The sequence below is a fragment of the Pseudoliparis swirei genome, chromosome 17, assembly GCF_029220125.1.
Source record: "Pseudoliparis swirei isolate HS2019 ecotype Mariana Trench chromosome 17, NWPU_hadal_v1, whole genome shotgun sequence".
Classification (NCBI taxonomy): domain Eukaryota; kingdom Metazoa; phylum Chordata; class Actinopteri; order Perciformes; family Liparidae; genus Pseudoliparis; species Pseudoliparis swirei.
Window position 1 is genome coordinate 13,480,868 of NC_079404.1, and position 20,648 is coordinate 13,501,515.

The following is a 20,648-nucleotide window of genomic DNA, read 5'->3' on the forward strand; positions in this document are numbered from 1 at the left end:
GGCCCTGGTTCAGCAGGACTCTCTTGTTGAATCCAGTTTGTTGTTGTGCATTCACCTGAACAGGGGGGCAGGGAGGCAGTGTTTTGAGACTGCAGAAGCAAGCGAGACCCTGGGTTGTACAGTATTGAGAATAAGAACAAACAGGCACACAATGACACAGACGAAGGAATAACAATGAGGGCCGTGCCGCAGTGCTGTGTGATTCTATTGTAGCACAGGCGTGTGCGTGTGCGTGTACGTGTGTGTGTGCATGTGCGGGATTATTATCAGAGCACCAAGGAGCATGTACTGTATATATCATTTCACTAATTACTGTTTCACGCTCTAATTACAATGCAGCGGGGACACATTCAACTCTCAGATCCTTCCTTCTGTAAAATCTCCATACGGCTTCCGTTGTCAATCATACACAATCACAGAAAAAAAGATTGTTTTTTTTTCCCCCTGTCTTTCTGTTGAATATCCGATCTGCTCCCCCTGTTTTCCATACTGCTGTCGCTTCTCTCTTTCTTCATCTTTTGTCAGCCTTACCTTGCTTGACTCACCTGTGCAGAGATGCCTGCAAAAGCACTACCAAAAAATGAGACAAGCATATTTAAAATCTTTAAAAGCTTCTATTAAAAGGACATAAAACACATACATTATAAAAAGGTGTTGTCTCTTAAAAATTCAGATACTTGGCTCATTTAGGAGACAGCCTCCAGGATAAATGCAATACATGAGCACCCAAAAAACAGGGTTTAATCAAAATACAATTGTAATCAATGTAAACTTGCTGACCCACTGCAGTTTTAAGGAGTAAGCTGTAGCCTGGGCCGCCAGCTTTAATCATATTCTGAAGAAGCTGACATGAGGGACTGCAGACATTTTTCATAATAAACACCATCAAATATCAGAATAGGAATGCATATGCATAATGCACTGCACTGGCACTGAAAAAAGCCTGGATAACTCTTTGTATCCCTGTAATCAGAGGTGTATGAAAAGGGCAGAGCAGGACCTGTAAAAACTTTGATTGGTTTTGGACCAAATGGCCTCAAAGGACTGAACTGGACACCGAACAAATGAATGCCATTTACAAAACCGTTGCACAGAAATGTCCTTTTTCATTAACTACTAAATTGTGCTCCTAATTTTAGAAGCATGAAGACATTCATTTATATGCACATAATTTAGAAAAGTGCTAAAATGAGCATGTTGCCTGAAAGGCAACAATGGAGCACAAATGAATCTTTGTGCCGCGATGCTGTTGTACGCAGAACTGTAATAGCTACATGTACAGAAGTCAGCATGATTCTTTCTGCAACTCCTTTATAATTTAAACTAGATTTAGATGCTTTATCTCCATTCAGTGTGACTCAATGCAAAGTGTTGATTAAATATTACATCTAACCAATAGAGATAGATAGATTATTCCCCAAAACATATCCAAGGTGTTAGTATTGCCTCATCAGGATAAACTTAGATACTGAACATCCTGGTTAACCTTGCTCAATGTGTGTTTTCACTTCACTGAAACCATTACAGTGTGTACTGGTATTACAAAGTGACTGTTTGTTTTGTCATCTAAGTTCTGAGACCTGTTTGGTTCTCCATATCATATCCACTGGGGCCAACAACTCTCACCACTATAACCAGTAGTGGAAGAACTTTTCAGATTATTTAAGTAAAAGTACCAACACTTTTGTAAAAATCCTCCAACAACACTCATACCAAAAAAGTCCAGTATTGAAGAAGAAAACTCTTTCATTAAAAATACAGAAGTATGTACAGCTAAATGTACTTCAAGATAACGTACTCATTTTGCAGATAATTGGCTCCTGTGACTATTATTAGACTGATGTGGTTGTTAGTGCAGATGAAACAATGGATCCGCAGTATCTTACTGTTGAGCTAAATATATCTACATCATATGAAGCTATAGTGTAAGTTCAGTCGCAAGAACATTACTCTTGCAAGCCCGTCACTTATTTCTCTTACATCTGCAAATCACTTCTCACGCATGCTGACTCATTATTCACTTGATGTCATTGTTTGGGGCTGTCAATCATGACGCTGTGTAGATCAGTTGGTTTCCTCTATACAATGAGCACAACGAAACAATGACATCGTTGGCCAATCATCTTGCTGCTGTCTGTTTTAAATATGAGTGTATCTCTACCTTCAGTTCATTCATGTTGCTGTTACGCACACCTCTACCTCCCCTTCTCCGCCCAGTGTTCACAGATCCATCAGCTTCATCAACTCATCATTCTATCAGCCTCATCAGCACCAGGTCTGGACTCCACGGAGGGATTTGTCTTGTTGCTGATTGGAGCAGTCAGCCCTCAATTACAAATCTCCCCTTAGAGTCCAAGCACCAAAGACTCTGAGACTGTATCATCACATATCACCTGCATAATAAACAATTATCCTTTCATTGTATAACTGTTCTCTACTTATTGGAATACAGTTAAGTAGTTTAGTCCAGTGGTTGTGATATGATCAATGGGATAAGAGAGAAAAGAAAGTTATTCTACTATCCTCAAATAACTTTACTCTTGAAAATACTAGATACTTTGACTGGAAGTGGAAATGCTAACAGCTCAATCACATCCAAATCCCTGAGTACACACTGCTTTTTTGCATTGTGAGTTTATGTGTTTTGGTTAATGTAAAATCTTAAATTTAGTGACTACAGCTGCCAAATACGAGGAGACTATATCCCACTGAAATGCAGTAAAGTAGAGTCAAGTTACATAATATGGATATTCTCAAGAGAAGCACCTCAGACTTTCCGCCACTGACAGTGAAAAATGATCTTAAGCATAATGCAAAACCACTATTCCAGCTACAACTACATTACTGCTGGATCATCATTCCATATCTCTAGTTATATGGAGTGAATGAAAAGTTAAGATAACCTATGCGGCCACTAAAATTAGGTTTTCTGTGCAATGAGCTTTCTTGCACAAGGAGAAGCTCAGCGATTAGAGGATTACCTCAGAGCCAATCAGCTGCTTCCTCTGCACTGAGGGAGTCTGCTGAGGTTTCAGGACCTTATCAAACTGCCCTACAGATGCCTCAATTTGCCATTGCACCAGTCTGGCACTATACGGAGTAGATCCAGAATACACAGAAAGGACTTTATCTCCCAGATTGTCAATGAATCACTTTGCATCCCCCAGGAGGAGAGGGAGGAAACTGAACATCTGACAGATTCAGGGTAATCCTAACCCAAATATGCAACGTCACGTCATCTATAAAGATAATGATCTAATCAGTAGGGCTTCCTCTTTTCTCTTCTTGCTCACTTGACTGGGCAGTAAAAACCTGGATGGAGGAATGGATTAAAGTAACATGTATATTGCATGTACAGATCAGACCTGATCTATAAACCAAAACGGCTTCTGAAGCGGAAGTTGACAGACAACAGGTCCGTACACTCTTATATAATATTTAGTGAGAATGCTGCCTGATGGTTTGGACATTAGCAGTGGGGATAAAAGCTTTAAAACCTTTCTAGCCATTATAATATATTCAGGTGATTTGTTAAACCTGTGAACAAGCAAAGATTAGTACGATCACCTATGTGTCTATTGAAATTAATCTGCCTTTAGGGTCACGATAACTCTGCTAATGTGTATACTTTTCTGTGAGAAAGTCTGTGCTATGCATCACAAGCATTAATCTTCTCTGACTCGGTGTCGTGGTTTGCTTCCCCAAAACCAAACCTGTTCTGCCATCTAGTGACCACAAGTCCAGTTATACACAACAGCATAATTACTAGATGTGACCACTAGACGGCAGCATTTGTTTCTAAAGCAGCACAACCAGCTGTTCTTCGGCAGTCCTCTCCTTTTCTTTCTTTTTTGGCAATGTGTAATTTCTTAGAGCATCCTGTTAGTGAGAAAAAGCTGGAAATGGATATGAAACACTAAATATGTAATCATCTTCTATTAATCCTAAAAAGTTAAGCAGCACATTCTCCAACAAGCTGCTTCAGCTCCGCTGTCACAAGGACAGATACAGGAGAACATTCCTGACCACTGCTATTAGATTTTATAATAAATCAACTATCGCCAGATCCTCCTCAAATTGAATATTAATAAACCTTGCACCGCTTTCCCTTTATATACACTTAAATACACTGTAAACACTTTGTATTTTCATTTATTATTTAAATTCTTAAATGTAATCTGTCCTGCCCTGCTATTGTATTGTATATATTTTAACCATGTTTGCTGCCGCTACAAACAAATTTCCCCTTGGGGATGAATAAAGTATATATCGAATCGAATCGAATAAGCTAGTGAGGTGCCTTGAGCAAGGCACTTAACAGCCAACTGGTCCAGTGGAGCTGCTCAGTGGATAAAGGTTGCAGGTCTTGGCTGTGACTGTAAACTGTTTGTAAAGATGCAGGACAACAGTAAAAAAAACAAATTTAAAAAGCAACAGACTGATGAATGCTTTACTTATCCTACTATAGAACCAGGTGTAGTAAAAAAAGAACAGCACATGTATTGAAAGCCATTTCCATAAACATTTGCTGAGATATTTCCATTACTTTGTGATAATGTTTTACTGATCTAAAATGGTCACCGTTTATAAATTAATAAAAAAATCAAGACAAACAATCCAAAGACTTGTATTACCAGATATTTAAAAATGACACAAACAGTATCGACAACATGTTCAGAATATGATGGCATACATCTTTTCAGAGGAAAATGAGATTTTCACACTGACCATGAACATTTTAACATGAGAACATTATTTATTCAAGTTTCCCTGGACAGCGAGGGTCCATTTATTATTTTGGTCTCTATTAACCACCTAAAACTTGACTATCAATAACTACAAACCAGTGACTAGCAGTCTTAAATCATTAAGTTTGACTCAACATCTCTGAATGTGCAGTAGATGGACGTGTGATTCTACATCTCATGCCACCTCCCATAATGTTGCGTAACATACCACACACACATAACCAGGGAACGGCTGATACGTTTACAACACTGAACTACGATACTACTTAAAGCAACACTTTGTAGCGTTTTTGCTAAGAGATGATATTAGCAGAAATGGATCATAATATGAATATGTTGTGAACCCACCAGGGCAGTATTGAGGACAGGAGAGCAGGCACACAGACAGTCATTAAGTCAGTTTTGCACCTCAGAGGTTTTGCCCAAGTCAGTGGAGTATTCTGTGGAGGTATCTCTCTGTGTTGTTCTCTCCTCCTCTCCTCAGCCCTGAGCTGGTTCTAAATGGTCTCTCAGAAGTCCCCAAAGGGCCCTGGCTCTCACTTAGTACCCCTGCACCTCTTCCTGTCGTCCCTATGGAGGCGCGTCGGCGTGGCTCCGGACTGCTGTGTGCTCTTCCTGCCTCAGAATCACTCCCCTCTCCGGGATCCTTCCCCTGGGTGCTTGACGAGCTCTCTCCGATCCTGCACAACATAAATCTTGTTAAAAACAATATGAATGGCATTAAAAAAATTACGAATGATCTGAATGTATGTGAAATCAAATCCCACCAGCGGTTTTGCTACCTGAGGTGATTGAAGGCTCGCAGCCAGTGTGAGCCCAGCACCTCTCGACCGTTGGCCCTCACTCCTCTCCTGTGACCCCGGGCCCTCAGTCCTTTCAATGCCTGAGCCAGTTCAGCCTCATCTCCGTGGCCCCATACCAGCTGGGCTCTCTGCTCCGCATCTTGATCCCCCGCTGCCCTGAATAGTCTCTGGAGCTGCCACAGATTCACGTTGGTAAAAATGTCGGCGGAGCCAGCCTTCCTACTCCTCCTCTCGGAATACCGCCACAGCGAGGAGGGGCCCGCCACCCCGGAGGAAGGAGGGGAAGCGGATCTGGCATCCATCCGGAGAAACACGGGAAAAGGTGGCATATACTGGCTCTATTCTGTGGAGAAGTCGGAAAGAGTTTCCACTCATTGGGATGTGATTGCAACGTGAAAGACAACACAACCCAACATATGGAGTACGGTGCATGAGTGCAGACTGTGTCACCGACAGCTGCTGCTACTGAGCTGCTACTCTGAGTTTTTAATCCTACTTTAAGAAGAGTGACGAGCCATGCTCCAATCCCATTAAACTGCAGATGGTCACTTTATCTTTCTTTCCTCACATGTGGTTTTAGGTGTGACACTAACAGATACGGTATTAGCTGCGTGACCAAGAACATGGCTGCATGCAAGTCAATGGACCCTCCACTAAAACAACTTTCTTTCAGCTTGACAAAATAATAAAGTAAACTTACTAGCTTTCTCCAAAGGAGTTATATATGTAAGGATGTATTATTTCTGAAACAGCCTATGTGATGGCACGGGGAGCCTTACACATCAGTGACTTATTGTTTGCTTTGTCTTCCTTTAGAGGACCCATATAAATAAAAGTGATATGTTGTTATCCTCAATATATATTTATATATATTATATTACTACCAAAAAAAAGGGGTCAAATAAAATATTTTTTTTTTTTTTTTAAAACTTACTAGCTTTCTCCAAAGTTTATATATGTAAGGATGTATTATTTCTGAAACAGCCTATGTGATGGCACGGGGAGCCTTACACATCAGTGACTTATTGTTTGCTTTGTCTTCCTTTAGAGGACCATAATGGAAAAGCACTGTTTTTTCAATAAAGATAACATTAATCAAAAATACACACTATACATTGTTAATGTGGTAAATGACTATTCTAGGTGGAAACGTCTGGTTTCTAATGAAATATCTCCATAGGTGTATAGGCCATTTCATCATCAACTACTACTCCATTGTTCTAATGGTACATTTTGCTTTATGCCTTAGAAGAGAAGACTAATATTAGAAACCCTTGTGCAATTATATTATGTTACAGCTGAACAAATATGTTGGTGATATAAAGCTACAACTGGCCTTCCTTTGAGCTTGAGAGTTGAAAAACAAAATTATTAAATCTATATGAATCATTATTTTTCTATTGTGTCAATGTGTCTATATTATTTTTTATTCAATTTTTTCATTTCATTCATAAAAAAAAAGAGTTTTTGAGTTTTCATGACCCCAAACTTTTGATCAAATATCACATATTCAAATAAAATTATACATTATTGACTATAACATGGTTATTCTAGGTGTTTCTTGTGCATTAAAATGCCTTATAAGACTAGAATTATTTTATCAAACTATCACCCATTGTGTTTGCAATTATTGTACATTTTGTAATCCTTAGAAAGGAATCTATAGAGAATGTCCTTTGCTGATATAGTTGCTTGAACAAATTAAACAGTGCTATACTGATAACATCTAACCTTTACAATATTTTGAGCTTGAGAGTGATTCACAAAATTAATATTTTCAATTAATAATTATAATTTCTACCTTGTTTTCAAATTTATATTCATTCTTCACAATATTTTCTCAGTGTGTATATATATATATATACATACATACATACATACACATACTACCATTCAAAAGTTTGGGGTCACTTAGAAAAGAAACTTAGAAATTTCCTCATTTTTCAAAGAAAAGCACAGTTTTTTTTCAATGAAGATAACATTAAACTAATCAGAAATACACTCTTTACATTGTTAATATGGTAAATGACTATTCTAGGTGGAAACATCTGTTTTTTAATGAAATATCTGCATAGGTGTATAGAGGCCCGTCTCCAAAATAAATATCCGACAGGAGGTAAACCAGGCAGCACAGGCAGGCGAACATTGTGTTTGCTAATCGCCTTAGAAGACTAATGGATGATTAGAAAACCCTTGTGGAATTATGTTAGCACAGCTGAAAACAGTTATGCTGGTGAGAGAAGCTATAAAACTGGCCTTCATTTGAGCTAGAAGTTTGAAGAACAAAATTAATATTTCAAATAAAAATCATTATTTCTAACCTTTTCAATGTCTTGACTATATTTTGCAATTCATTTGATGAATAAAAGTGTGAGTTTTCATGTAAAAAACGAAATTGTGTTCCCAAACTTTTGAACGGTAGTAATATATATATATATATACGATCACGTCAAATAAATAGAATACCTTTAATACTAAATCACTACAGTAAGAGTAAGGGAGTTAATTGAGGGCAAGCATGTGATTCAGCCCATAAATCATCATTGTGGGATGCAGCTGTATAAAACACAAACACTTACACAGTCATAGAAACCTAGTTTAATTGCCATCATTTCCCTGCCACAGCTGTTTTGACAGTCTGTTTGCATAACAAACACACTGGGGCACAGATAGCGGATCCCCTGCACAGATAGGATTAAGCGTCTCTGTGGAAAGAGTACAAGTATTAAAGTGTCAAATTGCCTTTGCAATGGACCTATCGTCGTGGTCCTGCTGAGTTGTGTTCTGTCCGTGCGGTTGGTAATAGGCAGTAAACGGGAATCCCGTGAATCATGAGGACAAGAAGTAAAAAAACATTTGCTTACCCGAAGATGAACTGATTCTTTTCCGCGCGCTTTGCTCCGACAGCATCTCACACCGCTTGATATCTCCTTATGAAACCTTTCACAACACTGAACCGTAGCAGGTCACTCAGTTTCACCTGCAGCCAATGTCTGTCCTTGAGCAGGCGGTCAGTCAGGAATCGATGCCGTCCGACGAGGCGACGACCAAGGAGATCCTCTGATCCCTCCTGTCGGGGTTTGGAAACAGCGTGTTCTCGACCAATCACAGGTTTGGGTGAGGAAGGGGTGGGGGGGGCTCCGCCTCCTGGCCACGTAGGGTGTGTTTGCTGAAATCCATTGACGTCAATGAGCCTGGCTGGCACAACAAGCGTCTGTCAATGCGAGGGGGAAGTAACATGTGAGCAACAGGATGACCAAAGGGCTCCTCAAAAACATCACTGCTTCTTTGTTATGGTGTGTGTCTAGTGGAATAAGACAAATATTATTATTATTATTATTATTATTATTATTATTAATAATAATAATGTACACTTTTTTATGCACAGTATATATCTTCATTTGTTTGTTATTATTATTATTATTATTATTATTGTTGTTATTATTATTGTGCTATTGCTGTGTTGTGTTTTTAACTGAAGTAAGTGATGTGAATGCATTATTTCGGTTAAAGACACATACATGTTGTCTACATGTTGATGACGGAAGCCATAACAATGTATACGCTACCTGTTTTGCTGATTCGGCAAACATGCACATTTCATGATTCCCTTTCATAAAGCCTCTCTCTATTCCGAGAGGACGGGTGGAGAAAGGTCACTCCCCAGGGAAACTACTCCACCTCGGGGAAATGCAGGAGCAGACGAGCGGACATGCAGTCCAGCAGAGGAGGAGCAGGCTTTGAATTACAGGCCGCCCCCTCTCCATCACCCAGCCCCCCAAACACAGTCGTTACATTCAACAGAGGAAGCGGAAAAGGCGAAACATACTAGACGGTGTTTCATTTCGAAACCCCGGGGCTGTGGAAAGAACAGAAAGTTCCTTTTTTTATACCTAAACTTGTCCTCCTTTGTTTTCATCGTCAGACCAAAGTACCGGCCTTTCCCTCCGTTATTTCCATCGTTTCCCCCAGCTGCAAACAGCTGGCAGAAAGCAGCTGTTCGGGAAAAAGGGACGGAGAGTGACCGGAGGAGGAGAGAGATGCCGCCCCAACCTTCCCAGCCGCAGGTGAGCAAGAATATCCTGAAGTTCCTCAAGACTTTTTTGGGAATCATCCGGATCCTGCAGATTGTGTTCGGAGCCGGACTGTGGGTCACCATCGCCGCAAACAAATACGAGGGATCCATTCACTTCGTCCTGTTCGTCGCGGTCCTCTTCTGGCTCCTCACCCTCGCTCTTTTCTTCCTCACCCTGCTGGACAAGCAGGACCTCGTCCCGTTGCTGGGAGGGGAGCGCTGGTTGGCCACCAACCTGGCGCACGACGTGGCGGCCGCTGTGCTTTACCTGCCGGCCATAGCGGTCATGATCCACAAGACGGATCGCAACTCGTACTGCAACTTGGAGCAGTACAAGCACCTCTGCCTGTACAAAGTCTACCTGACAGCCGCCGTGTTCGCCTGCCTGTGCTGCCTGGTTTACCTCCTGTCGGTTATTTATGGGGCGTACAGGAAGTGTCGGGGAGAACAGACGGTCGTCTGATGAGACTGGGGGGGGAGGGTCCTACAGCAAGATGAGGAATAGTTAACTTCACTGTAATTTAACTCAACAGGTACTCTAATCACAGGTGTGTCTCAATTGTCTCTCCATACCATGTGTTCTACTTTGGTGCTGAAGCAGAATCATCCAAAATGACTCGGTCAGTGTTGCTGACATGAAAGTAACCCAAGCAGCTGGGGGCATAAAGGCCACCCAGGATGGGAGTCTGATTGGAAGCATTGTACCCTTGTATTAAGGCAAAGGTGACTATGCCTCCATCTCTTGCATTTCCCCCCAGTAATTTAATGTAATTTTCCCTCATGGAGAATCATTATAATAGTCCTGCCAGTGCATATTATAGTGGGGGAGTATAATCAGTGTTTACAATACAATGGCCTTGACATACACACTTGTAGATTTGTGTCAGTATACTGAGTAACTGTCCATCTAAAACCCTTTAAAGAACTTTTTTTTATCAAAAGATACTTACCTTTTTAAAAGTTTATATTTTCTATGTGTTTACGTGTTTTTTATAACAGCAAAACTATCCTGAAGCATGACGGACAGAAACTACTTTAGTTTTATTTTGTTTGACTAAAAAATTGCAAACTTTGTTGTCAGTGCCTTCTGTCCGAATGCTGTATACTCAACAAGGTTGTGACAATGCGTGGGTTTGGTGCTACAATGTGGACGCTGAACACAAATATTTCTGAAGTTCTCATTGTAAAGCCCAAGAATAAAGACCAGTAAGTGTGAGCCCATGATGTGTATCTTTGGTTATGAGTGTATAGCGGTATAGAAGTGTTTAAACAACCTGCTTGTTTTGTTTGAGTTTTTGAAGTTAAATTCGGAAAAGGACCGGATCACTTGAGCTGTGCTTTGGGGTCTTTTTTCAAATGAAACACAGATTGAGAGGGATTAGTCATGGCCCTCAGAAGCTTTCTGTTGGGAGATAAAAGCCTTGGCCAATCAGCAGGGAACATTTATATCAAATACTACTTGACCACATTAAAGACACACATCACTAGATTGACTGTATCTCCAACAGAAGATGAGAGAGTCGCTCACACACGATTAGAGATAGAGAGAATGTGAGCATGTTGCATGCGAGTTATCCTACCTTTGAAAACTGTGTGTGTGGGTGTGTGTGTGGGGTGGGGGGTGGGGTGTAATCTGGGAAGAGGCTTGTTCTTACCGGAAAAGTCTGTTGGGGGTCTGGAGGTGGGCTGTCAGCCAATGAAAATGAAGCCAAGCAGATGATTCAACTTCTCGTTTATTGAAGTCGGCCGTTCGTGAAAACGTGCTGCAGACAAGTTGATTAAACACACCCAAAGCCACGCTGTGATCACTGTTTGGTTGCCTTCTTTCGATTAGTGTCACAGTTTTGTAGTTCTCTGACAATTTTATGTTTATGCATTGCACACTTGCTGTTGCTGGCATGGATGTATGTTGTGAAAAAAGCTGCAGATTACTCACATAAATACACGCTTTTCCTTTTTGGGCATTTCACTTTCCCCATTTATGCCTCAAGTGAATGCGGTGAGTTTTTACTGAAAAGGAGCATTAGAGATAAAATCTTACTTTGTCACAGCTCCTGATTCACAATCACGATTCAAAACAAATGCAGAGATAAATTTAAAAAGTAAAAAGCAGGTTTTTTTTATACAATAATGAAAGAAAAAGAGTCGAGAAACGTATTTGTATTGCTTGCCGAGAATATCTGCTGTTACCTGATTCATAAACATATCCTCGCCTTTTATTAGTGCTTACATTTCTGAGGCAAAGTGAACAATTAAAATTCAGAGACAAATCCAACTGCAATCAGTGAAACTGTAAACAACTGTGTGTCATCCCTTAGGCACTGGCCTTCCTGTGCAATGACTACAACACAAATACAATGCGTGTGTCGAGTGCAAGGTGGCCACAGATACAGAAGGGCAAGGGTTAATGTTAACCAGCTGCAGGATATAAAGCACTTCTAAAGGATGAAAGGAGTCCCCCTCCCCACACACTCACGACAACCCCCCCTCTCCCCCTCTGAGACTTCCACAGAGGAGTTGTCCTGTCCACGTGTCAGCGCCTGTGGGAACACTGCTGTTTACAACCAAGTGGAGCCAGTCCACAACAGCAGCGTGCTGCATAAACAAAGCCCTGAATCCAGTGATTCAGTTTGATAGTAACCATGGCGAATCAACAAGTTTTGCCTGACTCACAACAAGTTTAGCGTGTGCTGACAATTAAGGCCAGAAAAGGATTCCCCAAATTTACCCTGTAAATTGTTTTAATCCTCCCACATTAACAGGCTTATTAACATTATTATTACAAAGTCCTCAGTTTATAGATGTCACATATGTTCACATTTGTCAGTTATGTGTATGAGCCTATTTTGCATGTGATCCTCGAATATCACGTCCATGTCCAAACAAGAAACCATATAATCAGAGGTAATAACATGAATGTGGAATCCCCTTTTGTTACCTGCTGACACTGTCAGAAGGGGCTGGCCACCACACGACTGTGGTTGTTGTACGTGTTCCCAGCTACACAGAGAGCAAAGAAAAACCATCAACTTGGTATAAGGGCATATCGAGCCAGCCGCTTCTCTGGTGTGCCCACTGTGTGATATTTCTTTTGGCAACTCCAACCAAAGAGACGTTTCCTGTATGCTCTCTCAGCAGTCTGCAAGCGACCGTCCAATATAGCCATCATAACCCCTCGACATGGTTGTTCTGGCCTCCCCTGGAAAGACAGCCCCATGCACACAGTTGCTATGGACTGATCTCAATTCACTGCTGCCAGAAAAAACACGAGTTCTGCAGTCAAAATGGATAACAATGACATGAATGAATGGCTATAATTAAATCGCTGGTGAGGTTATCATGGAGAAATTGTAGGAATGTTTTTTGGCCCTCTCAGTAAGAGTTAGAAGCATTTTTAATAATAATAAAAAAATGATGCTGCAAAAGCTAAATAGATATTTGGTTTCTTCAAGATTCATCATTATTCTAATGAGAATGTATTTGATTCTGCCATAAACAACGTGCACAAGTAAATTTCCAAATATTCAGGAAAAATAAAAAATAAATTACTCCTGATCATTAAGATATATTCCTGAAGTGATTCAAATATAAGTGATTGGGACAAAATCCCCATTCCTTGTTTGCAAAAATGCCTCTTTAAAACCCAAAGCTATAAGGCTTAAGCAGTCTGAGTGAGTCAAATCATGTCGCTGCGTTCCAAAGTCAAGGCTTCCTCAATAGCTCCACTGAAGCTCAGCAATGAACGGCGCCTTCTTGGGTTGCGGTTCTCTTGCACCTTAAAAAAAAAAAAAAGTTGTTTGTGAAAACATTCTTTGGCAATAAACCTGTTTCTGATTCTGATTCTGATTCTGAAACAATGTCTGCAGAAACACAGGAGAAGGTACTAGCTGGATTTGACTAACGGCTGAAGAATCATATTAGCTTCAGATGAACTTTAGGAAGTACTTTTGCACACAGGGACTTTCGCTTTTTGTCCCAAATCTCTTACAATGAAATAACTTTAGGAAGGAATCTCTTCACAGCCAGTACGCACAAGAAAGTGTTACAGCCAAACAAAAACCCTGTGAATCAGCATTATTTTAAGACTGACTTCAAAAAAAGTGAACTTATCCTTTAAACATTTTGTGGATGCTCAGCCTTATTTAAGAGGAAATGTAAATATTTAAAGAATACCAACTCTATAACCCACACTTCTTTGCACAGCGCACAGACCGAAGCCTGATGTTACACAGTTTAAGTTCTGCGAGGGTAATTCCAGTGGAAGCGCTCCATCCCATCCCGGTGTGTCTGTCTCTTTTTTCTCCCAGCTGACAGAACTTGTCTCCTGTTTCGTTTGGGAGGCTTATACATGTACGCACACGAAAGATGTAAACACAGACACATGCACACGGCAGCGCCTTGTTAACCACTCTTTCATCAGATACTGCTGAGATGCACATTCCACAGCAGAGGAGAGGGAAAGATGGAAAAACAGATGGTGACTGACTGACAGAACAAGTGAATGAGCAGAGAAACAGCAAGAAGTGATGTGCAAAAATGTCCTGACAGAAAGGTCCAAGCAGGAATCGACACAGAGATTGACATTTCCTGTCTGTGTACGGCATGAATGGGCACAGTGTTCCAGGCCGTGTAGTTTGCCTCTGACACTCACTGTTTTATAGTTTCTGAACATGGTGACTGGGATTACTGATTCCACATCTGTTACAGCAGCTTTTGGCCACACAATACTTCTGAATAGGCACAGTGTGCATATGCTATGTGAGGGCAATGGCAGCCAGTGGTGGGAAATGATGAGAGCTATTTATAGAGCCTTGAAAATACTGCTCCTTCCTTCACAGAGTGAATCAGCCGGACAAAGGTTAGAGAGAGAGGGAGCTAATCGGACATTAACTGTGTTCATGGAGCAGGAAAGTTAGCAACACTCATGTCATTCATCACCTGTCATTTCTGTCTCACTAAAATATAATGTTAAAGAAGGAGTTAGAAGTGAAATCCAAGCTGAGGCAAAGTTCTTTACCAACATTGCATCTTTAGAACAGCATAAGTCGACTCACGATGAAGTAAAACAAACATTCCTTTCAAGTGAAGATTTCAAGTTTTCTGATAAGAGCTCAAGGCAACTGTTTTCCAGCACCACCTTTATCACATAAGCCCAAATTATCACACTGCAATTATAAACCAATTTAAAGGCTTTTTCTTACATTGAATTCCCTTTAATGTCGTCTGTTCATAAATGAGTTCATATGTTTCAGGCCTTGAAACGTTGCATTACTTGATATATTGGTATTTACACCCTACCTCGTCAGAATAATGCATCGCAATTTGGTAGCAATACCCAAATAATGTAGGAAAAACATGATCTAAAAAGGTTATTAGAAAATCCAATATATTTAAAATCTATAGCTCATTATTATGCAATTGACATATCCAGACTTAGATTTAGTATTTCACTGTGATCAAATAATTCCTAACTGCGAAAGCATATAAACTATTTTAACCACTAGAAGGCATAAATAAAAAGGCTGCACAAAACATGAATTTGACTACTTTTCTATTTGAATTTATTGCTCAATTCTAAATTCATTTATCTTATGTGCCCCTAAACACACTTTCATGAATCTGTAGAACAGACATACATGTTAAGTTAAGCAGGTGTTCCTCTGCCAGTTGTTTCCTTAAATAGAAGATAACATGATACATATATCATGGGCTGCACGTAGTCGTGGCTAGCACTGTCGCCTCACAGCAAGAGGGCTACGGGTTCAATTCCCGGCCTGGGAGGTCCTTCTGTGTGGAGTTGCATGTTCTCCCCGTGGCAGCGTAGGTTCCCTCCTGGTTCTTTGGCTTCCTCCCAAAGACATGCAGCAAAGGTTAATTGAACTCTAAATTGCCCGTAGGTGTGAATGTGAGCATGAATGGTTGTCTGTCTCTTTATGTGCCCTGAGATGGACTGGCGACCTGTCCAGGGTGAACCCTGCCTTCGCCCAATGTCAGCTGGGATCGGCTCCAGCGCCCCGCAACCCTAAAGAAGGATAAGCCAAGACAATGTGAGAAGCCAAATACTCAAGTGATTTTATTGAAGTTTGCAACATCAGGATGACACACTGAGGTCAACTGAGACTTCGATCTGTGTCGTTAATTTTACCCCAAGAGGCAGAGAAATGGTTGATTTGCTTTTGGCTTTCCCCATTTTCCTTATTCAGCTATATCCTTCTCAATTGGCTGATACAACTCTGTCTAGTTTGTTAAGTCTGGTTGAAAGCTCCAGAAAAAGCTTGTAAGTGGATTTGAGTTTGGTTGGTTTTGTAAACCTTTAAATGGATGGTCATGTTGTTCAAGCTTGTGCATAGGACTACTGTCCCATGCACACTATCATAAGAGGGTTGCAGTTGAAGAACTTAAACTGTTTCACATAATGGGCGTTGAAAATGTAGTGTGTGTTTGGCCAGAGGGGAAAACAGTTGACATCATCCAGTCAGTGATCATGAGATGGACAGAGGGTAGAGACATCCCCGATATATGTAATGTGCAAATATACTGTATTTTCAGTATTACAAATATTTGTGTTTTACAAACTGAATTTGTTTTAATGTACTAGAAATGCAGTATCTACTCTTATTATTATCATTAGTCAAATTAAAGCTCATCCACAAAGAAATACTGCTCTTTCCTTTCATCACTAATATCTGCTCAAACCTGAATCTTTAATACGCTGTGATATTATTTATCACGTCACGCACCTCCCAATGTCTCATATCTCCAACTAGTTATTATTTTAAAAGAACAGTTTTTTGCCTCAAACATTTATTTCTTGCATTACATGACTGCTGTTTATTTGTAATTTATTTGTCATTTATTTGTGTTTTAAACTCATGATAGTTTCTGGGCTCTAGTAACTACAGCAGTAGTTACATGTTTTACAAGCCATGGTCACCCCCTACAGATGAAAAGGAAGAAGCAACAATTTGTCACCTGGTCTTTAAAATAGGTTATCTGCATATTTGTGTCAACGTAAATGTATATAAAGGTCCAAATACCCCCTTGAAGGATCAACATGGAATACAGAAAAGTCTAAGAGTCCTTTTTCCATTGCTTTATTTTGGCTTTGAAGTAAGTTTCCAACAAACTTAGAAACTCAGACAGACAGACAGACAAACAGACAAACAGACAGAGAGATAGATAGATAGATAGATAGATAGATAGATAGATAGATAGACATACAGAGAGACAGACAGACATACAGAGAGACAGAGAGATAGATAGATAGATAGCTAGACATACAGAGAGACAGACAGACATACAGAGAGATAGATAAACAGACAGAAATAAAAAGATAGATAGAAAGATAGATATATAGATAGTAGATAGATAGATAGATTGATTGATAGATAGGTGTGGTGCAAAAGATAAACACAATGACAAGTCAATAAGGTGCAATGTACAATATGAAGGTCAGGGAACGGTCCTCGCTGCTGACGCCCACCGCTGTCATTGGTCAAGAAATGACCTACGTCTAATTTAACGCAATCTGATTGGATGTGAAAACCAGGAAGTGGGGGAGTAACCAATCCACGGGATAAAATAAAAGTCCTCACCGGTCTGACGGTAAAAGAGTAGACTCATATTCTTCTCTTGAGGGGTGAGCTGTCAATTTAACATCTCCTGCATCCGTTGTTTAACGTTTTGACTTTAATTTCGCCATATTATAATCGACCATGGCTGCCTACAAGTTAGTGTTGATCCGCCACGGAGAGAGCACCTGGAACCAGGAGAATCGCTTCTGCGGCTGGTTCGATGCGGATTTGAGTGAAACCGGAGAGAAGGAGGCAAAGAGAGGTGGACAGGCTCTGAAAGGTGAGGAAGAACTGGTTACATCTTTGACTGTACTTGCTCTGAACAACTGCCGGACGGGGCTGCACTGCACGGCTCCGATTGCATAATGAATGGCCTCTGCAACAGACCCCCGAGCGTGTGAGGAATACTCGATGTGCAACCCTGCAGAGGAAGTGATGCCTTATTGAAGCTGCTCCGGTGCAGGGCTGTTTCGGGGCCAAAGAGCAGACAACGAATGTAGAATTCATCATTAAAAACATGTGAGAAAGTAATATGTTGATTAAATAATAATGAAACAGTCGGTAGTTGCAGCTCTGAATATAGCCATTTAACATATTATATTGGCAGTTATTCTTGAGACTACGTTGCTTCTTTTTAACTCTACATATTATCATGTATAAGTTATGTTTTGTGCAACAAGGGCATACTTGTTGTTCTCAGGAGGTGTGTTTGGGGGGAAGATCAAGGTTTAAAGAAGCAGTCAGGTGTCTCTCCTCTGAAACTTACAGATGCTGGATTTGAGTTTGATATTTGCTACACCTCCGTGCTGAAGCGGGCCACCAGGACACTGTGGTTGGTCCTGGACAGCATTGACCAGATGTGGGTGCCAGTCCATCGGACCTGGCGGCTCAATGAGCGCCACTACGGAGGCCTAACTGGACTAAACAAGGCAGAGACAGCCGCCAAGCATGGCGAGGCTCAGGTGAAGATCTGGAGGCGCTCGTTTGACATCCCACCTCCTCCCATGGGCCAAGACCATGACTACAACAGCATCATCAGCAAGGTAAGACATCATATCGACAGTACATACACACGACCACAAGTTATGTTGGCTTCTGAGGAATGAAACGTTTCTTGCATAAACTAGCTGCAAAACAAAGAAGATGCCTGACTATAACTCAGCTGTGTCACCATGAATGAACTCAGCAGAGACGATCCGAGTGAAAATGGTAGCTTCAAAGTCTTTTTGACCACAGCACAGTCGGCCTGAATATCAATGTTTTACATATACAGGACAGCCATACTACACAGTGGAGAAACAGTCGCCAATCGTTAGGTAGTATGTGCCCAGTTTGTGTTGCCTAATAGCGTGTTGTCGGTGGGTTAACATATGACTGGTAGAAAGGTCTGCTAGGTGCAAGTTCAAAGTTCAGTCAAGGTGAAAACAAACTGATCAGAATTCTGCAGAGGTATTCAGACATTAAATTGGAATAGCCAATAGCTGGCTGATGGTTAGTTTTATTGTTATAAGAAGATTGTCATAGCGGATTCTGTAATGCCTACAAATGACAGTGAACATGTCACAATATTGCTTGAACAGTGGCACTCTTAGTTAATGCATTTCAGCTCCCAAATAAGTGTGCAGTAAGTCTTGATGTGAAAGAGATCCAGTATTTTTTTTATGTCTCCTATTCTGGTCTATTATGTATTTTACAAACTGAGTGTTTCCCCCTGCAGGATCGGCGCTATGCCGACCTGACTGAGGACCAGCTTCCTTCCTGCGAGAGCTTGAAGGACACCATCGCACGGGCGCTGCCCTTCTGGAACGAGGAGATCGCCCCTGAGATCAAAAAGGGAAAGCGGGTGCTCATCGCTGCCCATGGAAACAGTCTGAGGGGGATTGTTAAGCACCTGGAGGGTGGGTGGCATTATGAGATGTTCAGTGCAAGCAATGAGGAAATTCAAGTTTATTGTCAAATGCAACTAACTTAAATTAAATCCCATGATCCTAAAGTATGTTGTGAATATACTTGATGGTAAGAATAGTTAGTGATGATACAAATATAAGTAAAAATGACAAACTGTAAAATCACAAACTTCTGTCCATAACTCCTCTGTTTATATGTGCTGTCACCTGTAGGAATGTCAGATGAAGCTATCATGGAGCTGAACCTGCCAACAGGCATCCCCATCCTCTACGAGCTCGACAAGAACCTGAAGCCTTTGAAGCCGATGCAGTTCCTGGGAGATGAGGAGACTGTACGTAAAGCCATGGAGGCCGTGGCGGCTCAAGGAAAGGCCAAGAAGTAAAGGCACAGAAAAGCTCTCTTTGTGTATGACAGAGTTGGTTGTGCCCAACAACTGACCTCAGTTAAGTGTTTTTACTAAATCCTTACCTATTCTGGATTGTAATACATGAGGAGTTCACTGTAGATGGTTGTCAAAAGCAACCACACTCTTCTCGCACAGTGCAGGGATGGTAGAGGGTGAATAATCAGGATACATTAGGGTCAGGGGAGACACCGCTCTCAAGAGATTGTAAATACTTTGTTGCTAAATTGGCCCATTAATGGGACAACCTTTTAAAGTTTAGAGTTTCATTTATTGTCATTGTACAACACAGTGTTGTGCAGTTTGGAGTTCCATTTGGCTACGTGAGAAAAAAAACAATAAGTAAAATTATCTAAATTTCTTTTCCGATGTGTATGAGTGCATCAGTGATAAATGCAGCAAAGTTTGTCGGAGCTGTTGGCCGCCACATTTACATGCACCGCAGTTCCTGTACTGTGCCTTAACAGTCAATAAAGTATAATGTTCAGTTGAAATGAATAGCATTGCTAATAAAGGTTTATTGTTTGTTTACTTGAATGTTTAACTCATAGCCCTTTTGAAATGAAAAATTCATTCGGTTTGCTTCTGCTTATTGGCTGCACAGGACAACATTATTATTTTTGGAGCAGATATGATATTATAATTGCGTTTAACAAAGACTTTATGAGACCTTTTTATTTAATGAAAGATTTCTTTATCGCTCTTTTAAGCAATTCATTCATGTATTCCTTTTGATAAAAAGTTCCCAATCTCTTGAGAGCCAGATAGGACAGTTAGGATAACTAAATAGTGCTTTTCTCTTATTGTCTCTGTGTATGAATGGTATTTGTGCAGTGTGCTTGTATGTGATTAACGTGTTTGAGTCTAACAATTTGTGTTTTTTTTGGTGTGTTTTCATTAAGTTAAGCCTGGTTCCAAACACTGCATTGCTGTCAGCATTGCAGTGTATTGGGGAAAAACTGCCTAATGAGGAAGCAATGGTGGTTAAAAAAAACGTCTGCTAATATTTCATTTGAAATGTCCAATATGTCCTAGTATGTTTGGTTATATGTATTCAACAACTCTGATGGTAATAAATTTACAAATCAAATGCTGTCGTGTCTTACCGGACATACATGTTTGTTTGTTTTCTTCCAC

The 20,648-nt window shown here is 40.6% G+C and overlaps 3 protein-coding genes across 3 annotated transcripts; 2 read left to right on the forward strand and 1 right to left on the reverse strand.

Moving 5' to 3' along the window:
* Positions 1-4,611: 4,611 nt before the first annotated feature.
* LOC130207111 (arginine vasopressin-induced protein 1-like) lies at positions 4,612-8,585 on the reverse strand. The gene is made up of 3 exons (XM_056435560.1): positions 8,416-8,585; positions 5,531-5,894; positions 4,612-5,428 (listed from the first exon to the last, which is right to left on the reverse strand). The coding sequence occupies exons 2-3, from the start codon at positions 5,878-5,880 to the stop codon at positions 5,176-5,178; spliced, it is 603 nt and encodes a 200-aa protein (XP_056291535.1). The 5' UTR covers positions 5,881-5,894; positions 8,416-8,585; the 3' UTR covers positions 4,612-5,175.
* A 543-nt stretch (positions 8,586-9,128) lies between these two features.
* On the forward strand, positions 9,129-10,842 carry marveld1 (MARVEL domain containing 1). The gene has a single exon (XM_056435558.1). It carries the CDS (start codon positions 9,154-9,156, stop codon positions 10,087-10,089), a length of 936 nt encoding a protein of 311 aa, XP_056291533.1. The 5' UTR covers positions 9,129-9,153; the 3' UTR covers positions 10,090-10,842.
* Positions 10,843-17,066: 6,224 nt separating this feature from the next.
* Positions 17,067-20,601, forward strand: LOC130207110 (phosphoglycerate mutase 1-like). The gene is made up of 4 exons (XM_056435559.1): positions 17,067-17,480; positions 17,969-18,243; positions 18,918-19,098; positions 19,321-20,601. Exons 1-4 carry the CDS (start codon positions 17,342-17,344, stop codon positions 19,488-19,490), a joined length of 765 nt encoding a protein of 254 aa, XP_056291534.1. The 5' UTR covers positions 17,067-17,341; the 3' UTR covers positions 19,491-20,601.
* Positions 20,602-20,648: the final 47 nt, after the last annotated feature.